This window comes from Pinus tabuliformis, chromosome 3_2 (assembly GCF_031772625.1).
Source record: "Pinus tabuliformis cultivar Carrire ecotype Pingquan chromosome 3_2, CPIR1, whole genome shotgun sequence".
NCBI classification, from domain to species: Eukaryota; Viridiplantae; Streptophyta; class Pinopsida; order Pinales; family Pinaceae; genus Pinus; species Pinus tabuliformis.
The window spans coordinates 499,817,175-499,834,406 of NC_142302.1; the positions used below are offsets into that span (position 1 = coordinate 499,817,175).

Genomic DNA, 17,232 nt, shown 5'->3' on the forward strand with positions numbered 1-17,232 from the left:
CCGTGATCTTCTCAGCCTATTCGAGTAAAGGATTTATATGCTTCAATGTCTTCAGGCCTCTCGTGTAATTCCGACCTGCTCTTTCCTCCTCAACTATGGAAGGCGGCATGTCCACTTAAAATGATTTTATTCTCGTGGCTGGTCTTCAGGAACAGGAACCTTACTTGGGAGGTCCTTCAAAAGAAAGGTTGGCATGGTCTGGGCAGATGCGCCATGTGCCAGAATGCGGCTGAGACAAATTTTCATATGTTCTTCCAATGTGCTTCATCTCTCCATATCTGGTATGAACTTTCTTTGTCTTTTGGTTTTCCTTACCTGGTCTTTTCCTCTGTTCAGGATGGCTTTAAATGGTGGAGCGAGCAGAGTTTATCCCGTCGAACTTTGTTTATCCTTGTCTACTGGTTCTTGTGGAAATGGAGGATTGCTAATATTTTTCAAGATTCAAGGGCGCCTCTGAACTCTATTCTGTTGCGAATTTTGGCAAGTCACGACCTAAAGCGCTGATTTTGGACCTTGATTCTCAATGATGTGTCTCTTATCAGGGATTGTTGATATGTTTTGTTTTTGAAAGCGTTTCAATCTTGTAAATCTTTTCAGTTTGGCCTGTTAATATGCGCTGATCGGTCTAAGACAATTCTGAAAGTTTTTAGACTGATATGATATTATATTTTGGTATCTGGTAATTAGTTATTTGGAATACCTGATATCTTTCAGTATATTTGGAAAATCTGTTTCCAACATATCTATGTATTCAGATCATTATATTCTCTTAATATAAGTTATGATGGTTTTTTCTCTCTAAAAAAACTTGAAAACTTATTAAACTTTAATGGGTCGACAAAGGTTTCGGCGGCGACGTGGCTCACATCTCCAAACGTTCATCGTATTTAAATGTTAAGAATGTTATTGCCAAAATTTATGATGATGAGCGCCCAAATTTATGTGAGCTACTCAGAGAGTGGGAATCGTTGATTCAATACAATGAAAGAAGCGTAGTCTAAACTATAGCTACCAGATTTTTACCCAATTCGATTTTATTTGGAGGGAAAAAATTTAATTGTGTAAAATTTAATAGAGAAAAAATTTGAGAATATATATTTGGAAAATATATATATTTTTTTTCTAAAATTTAAAATAATTGAGATAAATTATAATTCTATTTAAAATATCAATTAAAATTCATTAAATTTTTTCTTCATAAATTTTATTTACTTATGTTTAACAATATTGTTTTGTCTATTTAAAATTTTCTCGTATCAAATTTATTTAGGTTTTTTTGGAAAAAAAATAAATAAAATCTATGAGTAACAAAATCTCAATATAGGATATTACTAAAAGTAAGTTTCAAGTAATTTCCACATACCAAAAACATTTATGTGTCTATAAATATCTTTATCTAGACTTATTCAAGAATAAATATGTGCATATTAAACTTTGTGAGCCAAAAAAAATAAACCCCTCTATTTAAATAACCTTTCTTTTTCAATAGATTCAATATCTTCCAATACTATGATACAAAAGAATTATACAAATGAAAAGATATATCTTAAAAATTTTACAATTTTTTAATATAAAATTTACTTTTCTTTCTTACAATACTTTAATAAAGAACTTACTTTTCCTGAAGCTCATATTTTTAATTTAGAAATCACTGTCTTTTTCTTTTTACATGGTTTTAAAGTTTTTAATTTAAATATTTTTTTAACATTGTTTTTAACTTGCTGTTTTTACGATAAGTAATTTATAATCATACAATTAAAATTTTTTTATTAAAACTTATTATTTTCAACAAGTACAAATTTTTAATTATAAAATTTGTATAATCTTTTTTTGAGAAAAAAACCTTCATGGATTATATTAAGAGAATATAAAGATCTGAATTACATAACATTGATGGGGGACAAAAGAGGTGCCTAGAAACAGATAGAAAAAAAAAAGTAAAATAGAAATCACTGTCTTTTTCTTTTTACATGGTTTTAAAGTTTTTAATTTAAATATTTTTTTAACATTGTTTTTAACTTACTGTTTTTACGATAAGTAATTTATAATCATACAATTAAAAAAAAAAATTATAAAAACTTATTATTTTCAACAACTACAAATTTTTAATTATAAAATTTGTATAATCTTTTCTTTTCAGAAAAAAAAAAACCTTCATGGATTATATTAAGAGAATATAAAGATCTAAATTACATAACATTGATGGGGGACAAAAGAGATGCCCAGAAACAAATAGAAAAAAAAAAAAACAAATTCTCCAGGAACTCCAAAACTAGAATCCAAAAAAACAACCTTCAAAGTTACATAAAACCGATTTAAATAATCTTTCTTTTCCAATGGATTCCAATATCTTCCAATACTATGATACAAAAGAATTATACAAATGAAAAAATATATCTTAAAAATTTTACAATTTTTTAATATAAAATTTACTTTTCTTTCTTACAATATTTTAATAAAAAACTTACTTTTCCTGAAGCTCATATTTTTAATTTAGAAATCACTGTCTTTTTCTTTTTACATGGTTTTAAAGTTTTTAATTTAAATATTTTTTTAACATTGTTTTTAACTTGCTGTTTTTACGATAAGTAATTTATAATCATACAATTAAAAAAAAAATTATTAAAACTTATTATTTTCAACAATTACAAATTTTTAATTATAAAATTTGTATAATCTTTTTTTCTTTTTTTTTTTCAGAGAAAAAACCTTCATGGATTATATTAAGAGAATATAAAGATCTGAATTACATAACATTGATGGGGACAAAAGAGGTGCCCAGAAACAGATAGAAAAAAAAAAAAAGCAAAATAGAAATCTCTGTCTTTTTCTTTTTACATGGTTTTAAAGTTTTTAATTTAAATATTTTTTTAACATTGTTTTTAACTTGCTGTTTTTACGATAAGTAATTTATAATCATACAATTAAAAAAAAATTATTAAAACTTATTATTTTCAACAACTACAAATTTTTAATTATAAAATTTGTATAATCTTTTTTTTTTCAGAGAAAAAAACCTTCATGGATTATATTAAGAGAATATAAAAATCTGAATTACATAACATTGATGGGGGACAAAAGAGGTGCCCAGAAACAAAAAAAAAAAAAAAAAAAAACAAAACAAAACAAAACAAAAAACAAACAAATTCTCCGGGAACCAAAAAAAAAACCTTCACAATTACATGAAACCGATTTAAATAATCTTTCTTTTCCAATGGATTCCAATATCTTCCAATACTATGATACAAAAGAATTATACAAATGAAAAAATATATCTTAAAAATTTTACAATTTTTTAATATAAAATTTACTTTTCTTTCTTACAATATTTTAATAAAAAACTTACTTTTCCTGAAGCTCATATTTTTAATTTAGAAATCACTGTCTTTTTCTTTTTACATGGTTTTAAAGTTTTTAATTTAAATATTTTTTTAACATTGTTTTTAACTTGTTGTTTTTACGATAAGTAATTTATAATCATACAATTAAAAAAAAATTATTAAAACTTATTATTTTCAACAATTACAAATTTTTAATTATAAAATTTGTATAATCTTTTTTTTTTTTTTTTCAGAGAAAAAACCGTCATGGATTATATTAAGAGAATATAAAGATCTGAATTACATAACATTGATGGGGACAAAAGAGGTGCCCAGAAACAGATAGAAAAAAAAAAAAGGCAAAATAGAAATCTCTGTCTTTTTCTTTTTACATGGTTTTAAAGTTTTTAATTTAGATATTTTTTTAACATTGTTTTTAACTTGCTGTTTTTACGATAAGTAATTTATAATCATACAATTAAAATTTTTTTATTAAAACTTATTATTTTCAACAACTACAAATTTTTAATTATAAAATTTGTATAATCTTTTTTTTTCAGAGAAAAAAACCTTGATGGATTATATTAAGAGAATATAAAAATCTGAATTACATAACATTGATGGGGGACAAAAGAGGTGCCCAGAAAAAAAAAAAAAAAAACAAATTCTCCGGGAACCCAAAAAAACAACCTTCACAGTTACATGAAACCGATTTAAATAATCTTTCTTTTCCAATGGATTCCAATATCTTCCAATACTATGATACAAAAGAATTATACAAATGAAAAAATATATCTTAAAAATTTTACAATTTTTTAATATAAACTTTACTTTTCTTTCTTACAATATTTTAATAAAAAACTTACTTTTCCTGAAGCTCATATTTTTAATTTAGAAATCACTGTCTTTTTCTTTTTACATGGTTTTAAAGTTTTTAATTTAAATATCTTTTTAACATTGTTTAGGATAAGTAATTTATAATCATACAATTAAAAATAAAAAATTATTAAAACTTATTATTTTCAACCACTACAAATTTTTAATTATAAAATTTGTATAATCTTTTTTTTTCAGAGAAAAAACCTTTATGGATTATATTAAGAGAATATAAAGATCTGAATTGATGGGGACAAAAGAGGTGCCCAGAAACAGATAGAAAAAAAAAAAAGCAAAATAGAAATCACTGTCTTTTTCTTTTTACATGGTTTTAAAGTTTTTAATTTAAATATTTTTTTGACATTGTTTTTAACTTGCTGTTTTTACTATAAGTAATTTATAATCATACAATTAAAAAAAATTTATTAAAATTTATTATTTTCAACAACTACAAATTTTTAATTATAAAATTTATATAATCTTTTTTTTCAGAGAAAAAAACCTTCATGAATTATATTAAGGGAATATAAAGATCTGAATTACATAACATTGATGGAAAAAAAAATGCCCAAAAACAAATAGAAAAAAAAAACCAAATTTTCCGAGAACTTCAAAACTAAAACCCAAAAAACAACATTCAAAGTTACATGAAACTGAAACCGATCAGAGTGCGCATCCAGGGAATCGAACCCTGGTCAGTACCGTGGGAGGGTACTATGATACCACTACACCAGATGCGCAAATGCTAGAATTTGTATAACTTATAATTATATTTTTTTACTAAGCGGAAAAATCCGTACCGTATTAGATTTCACGAATTATTATACGAACCTAATCGCATTGGCAAATTTCCGAATTCCAATTTCCCAATTCTATAGGCCAATAGGCCGAATTTGTAACTAATTTCCGAATTCGAATTTCCCAATCCTATAGGCTAATAGGCCGAACTTTGTAACTAATTTCCGAATTCGACTTTCCCAATTCTATAGGCCAATTGGCTAAACTTTGTAACTATGGTCTAAACGGGTCATGTTTTATTGAAATTTTAGGATGATTTTTGAAAAAATAATTGAAATTTTAATTTGATTTTTGGAAAGTAATAAAAATTTTATTATGATTTTGGGAAATTAAAAATTTTAAAATTTTAAATATAGTTAGCAAGTTTTAAGATTTTAGGTGTTCCTTGAGTTTTAATAGTGTTGAATATATTTTCATTAAAAAGAAATGATTTAAACACTCTCACAATTAGATTTCTTGAAAAAATTCTAATTTGATTCTGGCATTCCCTGTCCTGGTTAAATCATAACCTTTAAACAACCCCTTAAATAATAGAAATTCCAGTATGGTTTTGCAATTTTTTTTTTAATCTCAAATAGAGTTGGCAAGTTTCAAGATTTTATGCGTTACTAGAGTTTTTAATAGCGCTGGATCCATTTCCATTAAAAAAATGATTTAGATACTCCCACAATCAAATTTCCTGATAAAATTCTCACTTGATTCTCTATCATAACTAAATTATAACCTTTAAACAACTCCAAATAACTAACCCAATCATCTAAATTAAATGACCAATCAACAGCCATAGAGATCGATAATTATAAATATAAATCAAATTCAAAAAACACAAAATTGTGAAGGTAAATCAAATAAAATTAATATTAATTAATAAAATTAATATCAATAATTTACTAGTTAATCAAAGCGACTGAGTAGAGGGCTTTGTTTGACAATGAAATGTGGCGCTCGTGTGTAGGCTCCATTCGAAACGGAAATGAAGAGCTATTTCCACCTCTATAGCTCCATAAATGCTCCCTTACATTACTGTCATTCCGTGGGCATAGACTGTAGTACAAGCACGTTGACACACCTGAATATTTATGGACAAACGCTTTCCGGTAAAACCATACCATGGATAACCGCCATGTACAATACATAAAACCATGCTATGCTATGCATTTGGACGCGCATCTGAGATGTGACGAGCTGAGCATGCATGTTACTCCATGTTAACCGAACAATTCAAATTCAAATTCGAAATTTGAACTGGTGAACCCGCCCCGCCCAAATTCAAAATTTGAACATCGATAATTGCTATATCTCGCATTTCAAGTCGTCTGGCATCATGGTTCAGGGTGGGCACGAGACATACATCCGGAATTCCTTCCTGGGGCAGCGCATTACCGCCGGCGGAAGCCCCGACGAGAAGAAATTCAGCGGTGTGGGCATAAGCCTCATGGGCAACGACAACGCTGTAACGGACGTTGTCATCTTTTCGGCTGCTGTGGGGATTGCAGTGACAGGTCAAGCCAATATCCTCACAGGAGTTCACTGTTATAACAAGGCCACGGGCTTCGGAGGAGTTGGAATCAAACTAAAGCTCGGTGGATTGACTCAGACGAGGAGCATCGGTTGTTATTTGGATTATACCGCCATTGTTGCAGAGATTCTTCAAACTTTTCTCCGTTGGCGTCTGTGGCACAAGTCTTTTCTCATCATTGTTGATGCCTATTACTCACTTTGTCTTCCTTGAAAATTCCCAAACTTTCTCTGCAATTATTTCAGATCTTGATACCTTCCCTGGTGATTAGGGTATATGGTGTCATTTCCAATCCTAATTGACTCATCAGAGGCAACAAAGGAGCAGTGATGGAGTCAGAATCAGTGACCATGGCAGATTCTTCAATTTTTGGAGCAGAGGGAGTGATTATCAAGCCAGGATCTGAAACATTTGTACCTGGTTTTCCCTTTTTCTCAGACTTGCAGTCAAATCAGATGCTTGTTTCTCATTCAAATGAAATGGACCTTTACAACAACTCGGTAATCCCAATCAATCCAGCACAATTTAGCAGAGAAATATATGATATGGGGCGTACCCAATATGGAAATATGCCATTTTCTGCCAATCTGAATACTCCTGGATCTATATCTGAAGTGCCCACTGAGAGATCAGTGCCTGTGTCGGTGAACGAGGGGTACCCAACAGAGGATTCATTGAATTCTCCTGGGCGCAATGGGGAGGCCATGTCACACATTTGGGGCCACTCAGCCTCTGACAAAACAGAGGAGCAGCAAGTTAGAGAGGAGAGGAAGCAGAGAAGGATGTTGTCTAACAGAGAGTCTGCAAGGAGGTCTAGGCTCCGGAAACAACATCTTGTGGACCAGCTGAGGGCTGAGGTGGATCATTTGAGAGCAGAGAATGGGGAGATATTGAAGAAACTCAACATTACTTCAGCGCATTATGCTCATATAAGAGAAGAGAATTCCCTGTTGAGATCAGAGGCCATGGAGCTGAGTCACAAGCTCCAAAGATTGCAATACACATTAAACGCTCAACCTCATGGTGTCTTTGAAAGTATGGGTGTTGAAACTCGAAATTGCAGTGCTGCGCATATGAGCTCAGCGTATGGCACCATTGCTCACTCCTTGGTTTCTCCCCATCTCTGGTTTTGAGGTCCAGAAGCAATTTACATTGTTAAATACTTAGAAATATTACCAGAACCATGCCCTATATTGTTTTCTCATTCATGCAGGAACTTGATATCGATTTGAATGGTGTAAAGAGTTGTAATTTTTGATAAAATTTGAATTTTGGAAAAAATTGTTAATTTTTGCTATGAAATTATGTAGTGAGATTTTTCAATCCTGTATAATAATAAATCAAAGGAAAAACTAAATTTAGATATTCATTAACTCAAAAACCCTTTAAGGATAACGTTGAAGTGTCATTGGAAGCACCTCTTATAAAATAATATTAAAAAACAAAACGTTTGGCTACTCTATTGACTAATTTTTATTTTATTTAAGTGGGGAAAAATACAAAATCTATTTCCTAAACCTTTAAATTATTACTTCTTAATTAATTTATCTATATAATTATATTTACAACTAAAAATTTAAAATAATAATGAACTTTAATACAATCCAAACTCATGTATATTCGATTCCGTATATTATAATAATAACAATTATCTAAAGCATTTTGTGTATCTGTCATTTATTTACATATGCACTTTTCACCAATTTTAACAAAATTGAAATCAAATACTTTAGTTAACATTAAGGTAAATTTGATAATTGTGAAAACGTAATTATTATTAAAATGTAAGTTTACAACAATTTCAATTTAGATTTAAATAATGTTTTGTTTCAAATTTAATAGATAATTTATTCAAAAAATATTAAATATTAATTTTAAAATGTTTTAATAAAATTAATTAATTTATTATATTTTTAATAAATAAATTTAGGTAAAAGTTTTACTAAATATATTTTTGTTAGTGCTTATTCATGTTAATATCAACAATTTTTTTTAATAAATTATTTTCAATGTGTTAAATAGAATTATATTAATGTAGATTGTTCTATGGTATGTTGTAAAGGTTTCAAAAAATTTGGCCAATGTTATATATGAAAGATACCATCATAGCCATGTATTACCCTCCTATGTGCACTAAGGTAGGTTAAGTTATTTTATAAAATAATATTTATTGTACCTTCAATATAATACATGGGGCACCATGGTAGGGTTTAAAAAGATATATCACATTGAACTTTTCATTTTAAATTGTATATAATGCACCACACACATACAAGCACCAATGCTTTATATTCTAGTATGAGCACTTCTTTGTCTTGTGTTATTGAATTGTTATATTTCATTATTCCTTCTATTCCATAATATATTTGATTTATTTTTAGAATTTTGGCAAACATATAAATCTATAGTTTTCATCTACATAGATACCATATATTGATAGTTGTTTTCACTAGCTAAACATTTAAAATTAGCCTACATTTCTATTTTCTTTCTTTTTCTTTTAAAAAGTTCTTAATAGTGTCACCTTGGAATTCAAACCATGCCAACTCTAAGCATGTACACAGGTTACATCAATTAACAAAACTCACTATCATTTGAAGTGCAACAAATCGTCATATATGAAATGTGCATAAATTTACTATGCTCTTTGGTACAGTAACAAATGTATGGGAGCACTTATTGCAATACTCCCATATGATAATGTGTATCACACATCTTTGATAACTACACTAAGTGAATGAGAAGTGCATATTGATGGACATGGGATAATTAGGGTATAACACAGTAGGTGTTGCTACTTTACTAGAGAAACACACCACCATCCCATTTTTTTCTTTTTGTAAGTCATGTAATGCATTGTCATGTAATAGTAGCACCTCTTTTAGTGTTACTATGGATGGCTAAGTGTGTCATTAATGGTGCTTCTCATTCACATAGATACATTGAAGAACTAACAAACAACATTAAAATGAAAGTTAGCATATATATATATAACAAACAAATCAAAACATAAAATAACCCATACCCACACCAAAAAAAATAAAAATAAAACACACACAAAATACAAATAAACTTTTTCTTGGGAAAGTCTGGGGTGGTTGATAGAGAATGATCCCTAGTTTATTAGGGTCAAGTTAATGACAAAGAAAATAAGAAGACTCATTACTCAACTTTTAAGATTAATTTATTATGCCAAAGATATAAATAATGGAGAGGGAAGAATACCTTTCACCAATTAGTTGGTCCCTTGGTTGGATTTTGTAATTGTATAGATAAAGTCTTGCATGCTCCAAACTTCTATAGAGATATGCACAAAATCATCACATGACATTGCTCAAACCATTTACAATATAAATTATTAATGATATTAAAACAAGAACACTTGTAACTAACTAATATTAATTAATATCAAGTAATTAATTTCTCTTCTAAATCATGTAATTAATAATTAAATGAATTACAACATAGTTTCTTTTGGGAGAGAAGAGATCACTTCATGTGTGTGTGTGTGCACGTGTGTTAGTGTGTGTGGGCAATACTTGATATAATTCCAATGCCTTCATCAACAAAGGTTGTGTTCCTCCTAACCTAGACCACTTATAGACTTCAACTTTAATTACAACTCCTCATTATATGTGAAAAGGAAAACCAATAAGGGATTACATATCAAATTTGAGTAAGAGAGTCAACTTTATAAACAAAGGTTTGTGTAGAAGGGAACCATAAAATCCAAGGTTAAATTTTCAATATAATGCTCCAAAATAAAGGTACAAAAATGGTCAATTCCCCCTTCTCCATCACATAAACCTTATTTATACTCTCATAAGCTGTCTAAGTTCATTGGGAATAGAAATTAGGGTTGTGTAGTGTAACAACCTAGTAACTTGCACTCAGGAGCATGCAATTAATGTGGATTTATTATTTTTTCAAAAGTTTGGAATGCATACACACCGAGCATGAAGAGAATGAGTGTATAATATGTGTGTTTCCATAAGGAAAATTTTTTATACTAGGTAAAAAGTCATTTTTAAACTAAGTTCAGTGGAAAAAAAGATATTAAAGTAGATATATCCTTGTTAAGAAGTCATTAATGACAAAATAAATGTTATAGCATATGTCATCTAATAAATGAGATCAGAAGGGAAGTTGATGGTTGAATTAAATTATAATACTACAAAAGATTCAGATAAGTGTAGCGAAGTGAAGTCCAACAACCACAAGATCAAAACATTATATTCAAACAAAACCATTGTATCAAATTACTATCTTCCCCAAGGCAGGCATATACATGTTAAGATGAAAAGGTAAGCATGGTCACCAAATCATGTATGATGCAAATACATGAAGAATATATAGAATGGAAAATCCTAGACATGGAAAATACATATTGGAACCATGTCAAATGCAGATCATAGCCACGATCAAATAAATAGTGGATCTATGTCTCAATGTATGTCGACAAAGCAACCAAAACTTGAGTAAAAATAGGAGTTAGTTCTCCAAAACAGTATCCATTTCATATAGATAAGTAGTATAATATGTGTAACTTGAGGAGTAGCATAAGAATGAAAAACTACTACAACCCAAGGTCTTCAATTCAAATTTATCAAATATACAAATATAAACCATATGAGTTGTTATAGGCTATTTTGTCACATTTTGTCACTAGGCACGTTAACTGGATCAATCAACATCATTTTACCCCTTGTCGTCACATTTGCACAAATCCCTAAGCATGACTCTCCCTAATTTCTTCCTTTAACTGCTTCATTTAAGTGATTTTAAGGCCCAACGCACCATGCTTCCTTAAGAGACTATGTTCACCAGCAGATTGACCCTTGTTGGACCTGCACTGATTACCAATAGGTTGCCCCTTGCTGGGGGTGCGCTAATTCTATAAATTCATGAATAATAAAAAGAATCTCAAAGCTTACTTCTCCATAAGGTTCTAGGAATTCTTAAAACCATTTACCTTGGATGAAAGTCTCGAATCCTATCCTATCCTACCTTGGAGATTTCATCCCTTATCCCTTGATCTCATCCTTCCATCAAGAGTGGATCTCAAGCCTAGATTGGGTAAATGGATAAGAATTCCTAACCTACCATCCTCTTTTATATATTTACTATCATCCACAAGCTAGCGGTTGGATTTTGGAGATAGATTCTACCCTCATGTTGTTGTTGTTAGAGTCATTATTCCATGCATTAGGGTGACCTAAGATACACTTTGTGACAAGGAAGGTCAAGTCAACTTGGAGGAGCTCTTCTACAATACCAACTTTATATTTGGTTGTAACTCTCTCTGTTTCTATTAATACAAGGAGTTCATTGTTTTCCTATATGTGATGTTATAATTTCATGTATTTTAATACCATGTTGATCTATTGAATAAAGTGATTGGATAATACTACATAGATATTGTAGATATTTGGCTTGTGTTATCTAATTGTGGAGGTTCTAATTATAGTGATCAGATCTAGGATTGGAGAATACAAGCTAAGACAGGAACGAGACTTACGACGGATTCTAGGTAGGCTTCATCCCATTGTCCATTTACTTTAAGGAAAACATTGGTTTCTTTGCCTTCTGTTGTTCTAGGTCAATCCACTAGATCTAGGGAAGATACTTTTGTCTGCCGTCCTAGATTTTGTATAAAAATTTGGCGACCATGCTGGGGATCAATGTATTCCCTTGATAGTTTCCTTGTCCTTAGTGTTTATTTTATCATTTCTTCAGACCTTCACTGTCTTAATCAGTTAAGGATAGACCTAAGAAGACCTTTAATTGAGTTTTAATTGCAATTTTTGTGTTGGAACCTTGCATCCCTTGATCAACTATCCCTATGGTCTAGTGACAGAGCATTGGAATTCTCCTGAGCATTCTTTGTGCCTTTGTTGCAGAGCACTGATGCCCCTTTAGCACCTATGTTGGTCCTTGTTCATGAAATTTTTTTCTTTTGTCTCATTTTCTCTCTGTCCAGCTTTGTTCAAGCTACTCTTCCTTGATTCCCTGAGTGTCTTGGTCTCTTTGAAGCCAATAAAACACTTGATTTTATGTGAAATTGAGTGAATTTGCATTTGGTCATTATTGAAAGGTTTGCTTCAGTTTCTTAACAAATTTTGAGTGTTTTTGCTTTCGTATGAGTGTTAATCGCCTCTAAGTGTTGTCACCTTTTTTGATAAGATTTTGTTTAATTTTTTCTTTCTTCCTATCAATTCAGGTTTGTATGCATAGATTGATTGTTTAAATTGAAAAGTAACTTTTACATTACAGTTAAAGTCTATTTGGTTTCTTTTTGTCAACGATCAGGTTGCATTCATATGTTTCTTTGCATTTGAAACATTCAAAGAAAAGAAAAGAAAAACAATTATTTGCATTGCATATAGGGCTTTGATTTTGATTGGAATAGTGGAGTTCTAGAGATCAATTGTTGCATCACTTGTTTGTTGCATTGTTGATTGATTTCTTATTCCCCTACTTAGTTAAGCCTTTCATTATTAAAAGGAAAATGAAAAGAGTTATTTTTGTCACATTAGTTGCAGCATAGGTATGTTTAGGTGGCATCAAGTTTAGAGCCTTGAAATGGAAACATAATTCAAGATAAACTATAAAATTCATCTCAATTAACCTAAGGAGAATTTGAAACTTAACGACACACATAGAGGTATAGGCTAGAGATGTGTTCCAACGTCTTTAAACGTAGGAGCTGTCAATTTTTGTCATTGTTGCATTCCAGGGGTGATATCCCATTCCACATACGTAAGTGTATCAGATCATTCTCCACGTACCTCCGGGTATATCGAATGCTCCACGCATGAAAATTATATGGGAACACTCTCATGAAACGATTACACATTAGACAACACTACTACAGACTGTGCTTCCACATACCATTGAGTATATTTTGGAAGTCCACCATAGGTAAACGAGTCGGCCACCTTGTATACTGTGATACACCGAACACAACATTCAGGGAGATTGTCTACCCATATGTAAATCCTTGGTTCTCCAAGGTGGTATATTGTAGTTCACCATTGCTTTGTAAACCCTTTTTCCTAGTTACTCCTCTTTTCATTTATTTTTGTTGTTAATTTGTAAAATAAATTGACCGTGAAATGATATTCTTATCGTGGAACAACTTCTTAGTAGATCTTAGGTTGAGACTAATGGAAACAATTCTTGAGTCTACCAACCAAGGAAACCCGTCTGACGAGAATCCTGGTCCTTTTCCTTCTTTTGGAAATATTGGTGCTCCTTATATGGCAACATTGTCCCTTCCTGGATTTACCATTGGTTTACCAGTTTGGTTAATTTCGACCCCTATGGTTCTGAATGTCCAAACTGCTCCTCAACCAAGTAGTCCTCCACTTGAACAAGTTGATCCTAACATTGACCCTTTTCCTTCTTCACCTATTATTTCTTCATCCTTTTCTTTCTTCTCGCATGGTGAAAGTCTTGATTCTAGTAACCAGGAAGCTAAGAAGAAGAAGCAAAATAATCAGGGGGGAAACCAAACAACCATTTCTACCAATGCAACTAGTATGGACAAATCTTCCAAGTAGCCCCACAAAGTTAAATTCCCTTGCAAATTATGTAAGGGTGATTACCTTCTTAGAGATTGTCTTGGTATTCCTTAGGTATTAGAAGTGTGGTCTACATTATCACATTGGCCTTTGTCATCAGCTTCCGGAGATCATGCTGATGAAAAACCTTCAACTAGTGATAGTAAGGTCCACGGGAAAAAGGGTAAAGTTAAGTTTCCTTGTAGGCCATGTGAAGGGAATCATCTTATTCACCATTGTCATTATATGGATGAAGACTCAAAATTATTAAAAAACCTTACAACTTCTCAGCCTCGTCTTCTAGTTGGTTATCGAAAGCTTTCCCCTAATCCTCCACTACTTAATGAAGTGATTGATCAAATCTGTCTCCAATCAATCCCACTCTCCTTGAACATGAATCCCATGAGTCTGTTTCTGACCATTGGTTGAGAAAATAGTTGACTTGACTCCACTTTCAATCGGTCATGCCTTTCCCGTAGATATTAAACTTCATATCACTCAGGTTCTTCTTGTTTATTCAGATTCCAATGAACTGGGAGATAATCCTTTCGTTCCCATAACACAAGGGGCAGTTCTCCCATTCCTACGGCACACCCTCCAAGTAGTATGGTCACTTCCTTTAATTGGATTCAATTGGCAGGATATCGTCTTCCTCCTTACATTCCCTTTCAAATCATATTACACACTTATAATGTGCCCAGACCTGGCACAGTCATAGATAAAGGCGCATCAGTTAATATTCTATCCTCAACTCTTGGCAAGATTTTGGTTCTCTGCAACTTGTGCCTATTACGTAGAATCTGTTGGATTTTAATAGATGTACCAGTCAACCATTAGGGGTCCTTCCTCAGTTTCCTATTACTTTGGGAGGAAATAATGTCTATAAATATGTGAGGTAGTCCAAGGCTCTTTGGATTTTAATTTACTCCTTGGACGTGACTATGTTTATGACATGGGAGCTCTTGTCTCTTCCTTCTTTCATGTGATGTGTTTCCCGCAATGAAGGAAGAATCATGACCATTAACCAACTTTCATTCATTAATCCTAATTTGACTCCTAATAAACCAACTTCCCTAGATGGTCCTTATATTCAAGTGGTATCTCCCCCACCGCAGATTAATTATGTGGAAACCTGTGTTATGCCTTCGTCTACTAATGATCTAGTAGGTGATGTAGTGCATGATTTATTGGGGGCATTGGAGTCTAATATGTCCATTGGATCCTTTGATCCCTTCCAGAGTATTGTTCTCCCATCTGATGAGAACCTCTTAGAAGCTATGGCCTTCTGCAAATCATGATACAGAGGTTAGAGAAGAGTTTCTTGTCTTGTGTCAAGCTCGTTAAAAAATGAAACAAGGTTCCCTGAAGAGTTCCTTTTATTGTGTCAAGCTCCTTAAAAAATGAAACAAGGCACATGAGCATATTTCCTTTTCTTGTGTCAAGCTCATTAAAAAACGAAACAAGGTCCCTTAAGCATAGTTCTTTTCCTATGTAAATCTCGACAAAAAATTAAACAAATCCCCTTCCAATTCGAGTCTTTGATTAGATCTCGTAAATTCCAAGTCGATTATTTCACTTGATCTCGTAAATGAACCTTCATTCTATCCAGCTGTTAGTAACCAATAGTCTACTTAGGTGAATGATATGAATATTGGGGGCATGTACCTCGAATTGAGCGATTATGCTGGGGACATGAAAAATTATTTCAAGCATAGTTTTTCTCTGTTTCAAGCTTGTGTAGAAAATAAACCTTATGATCCTATCCCTCGTGATTTCCATTTTCATAAGCCTCTTTATGCTAGAAGAGTCTTGGTTTTCTCATTCCATCATCACCATCTATTTGGCTGATCATATGATTTCACTTGGTTAGGAACTGTTGCGATGAGTGGTCTTATTAACCTATCTCTTGACCTTTGCATGTTTTGAGTAGTTTCATCATGACCGAAACAAGTTTGTACCCCCTTTATACCACTCGTTCCTCTAGGAGTCCTCTTTTAGCTCTTTTCAGACTCCCAAAATATGAAAATATTATCGAGCACCTTTCTTTTCAAACTTTTTAAAGTAAATGAAAAGACGTCTACTCAACATAAGTTTAACCCTTTTCTGGACTGAGATAGACTAAATATATAAAAGGAATACCTTAGTCGAACATGACTAAGAGGTTCTCCTAAATATCATTTTCTTCCTTTTCAGACACAAGGGACTATCTACGAAAAGGAACATTTGGATTTTTCTTTTTCACCTCTTTTTCAAACTCTCTATGAAAAATATGTCAAGTTAGACCTTTGTTGGACTCGTTAAAACATCAAACAACGATGGACTCGTCGAACATGACAGGACCAAACCACTCCTTCTCAAGGTTCGTTAAGCATACTTGGAGGGATTCATCCGAAGGATGAACTTACAGATCAAGTATATGTTATCCTCCTCGAGCTTGTTAAAAAATAAAGAGGTACTGACCAGCAATGGTTGGGGAAATTGGGAAAACAGGGTGCTCCACTTAATAATGGCAGTGATTCACTCTTGAACACAACACTCTTCCACTTCATCTCTGTGGTTGTTGGGTTGGGAAATATGCTCGTTTTTTCTTTCATCTTACATTTTCCGTATATGCACAATTTTCGTATATGCGCAATTTCTGTATATGGAATTTGCGCATATACGATGCAGATACATGAACGACGTGCATATACGGAAGATATGCACATATAAGAAAGTTAGGGATATACGGAAGATATGCGCATATCTTCCGTATATGCGCTATGCACAATTTCCGTATATGTGAAATTTCTGTATATGGAATTTGTGCATATACGATGTAGATACATGAACGAAGATATGTACAAATTCCATATACAGAAATTGCGCATATACGGAAATTGCGCATATACGGAAGATATGCGCATATCTTCCGTATATCCCTAACTTTCCTATATGTGCATATCTTCCGTATATGCACGTCGTTCATGTATCTGCATCGTATATGCACAAATTCCATATACAGAAATTGCGCATATACGAAAATTGTGCATATACGAAAGATATGCGCATATCTTCCGTATATGTACAATTTCCGTATATGCGCAATTTCTGTATATGGAATTTGTGCATATACGATGCAGATACATGAACGACGTGCATATACGGAAGATATGCA

The 17,232-nt window shown here is 31.8% G+C and overlaps 1 protein-coding gene, 1 non-coding gene and 1 pseudogene across 2 annotated transcripts; 2 read left to right on the forward strand and 1 right to left on the reverse strand.

The window, feature by feature from the left end:
* Window positions 1-4,865: 4,865 nt before the first annotated feature.
* On the reverse strand, window positions 4,866-4,936 carry TRNAG-CCC (transfer RNA glycine (anticodon CCC)). The gene has a single exon. It is a non-coding gene; the product is annotated as a tRNA-Gly (tRNA).
* A 1,382-nt stretch (window positions 4,937-6,318) lies between these two features.
* Window positions 6,319-6,726, forward strand: LOC149181473 (polygalacturonase QRT3 pseudogene; annotated as a pseudogene).
* A 116-nt stretch (window positions 6,727-6,842) lies between these two features.
* Window positions 6,843-7,730, forward strand: LOC149181474 (uncharacterized). Its single transcript, XM_089414227.1, has one exon. The coding sequence runs from the start codon at window positions 6,843-6,845 to the stop codon at window positions 7,644-7,646; it is 804 nt and encodes a 267-aa protein (XP_089270353.1). The 3' UTR covers window positions 7,647-7,730.
* Window positions 7,731-17,232: the final 9,502 nt, after the last annotated feature.

Excerpts from the sequence above, each read along its gene's own strand:
- LOC149181474 (XM_089414227.1), top strand. The coding sequence starts at position 6,843 with ATGGAGTCAGAATCAGTGACCATGGCAGATTCTTCAATTTTTGGAGCA.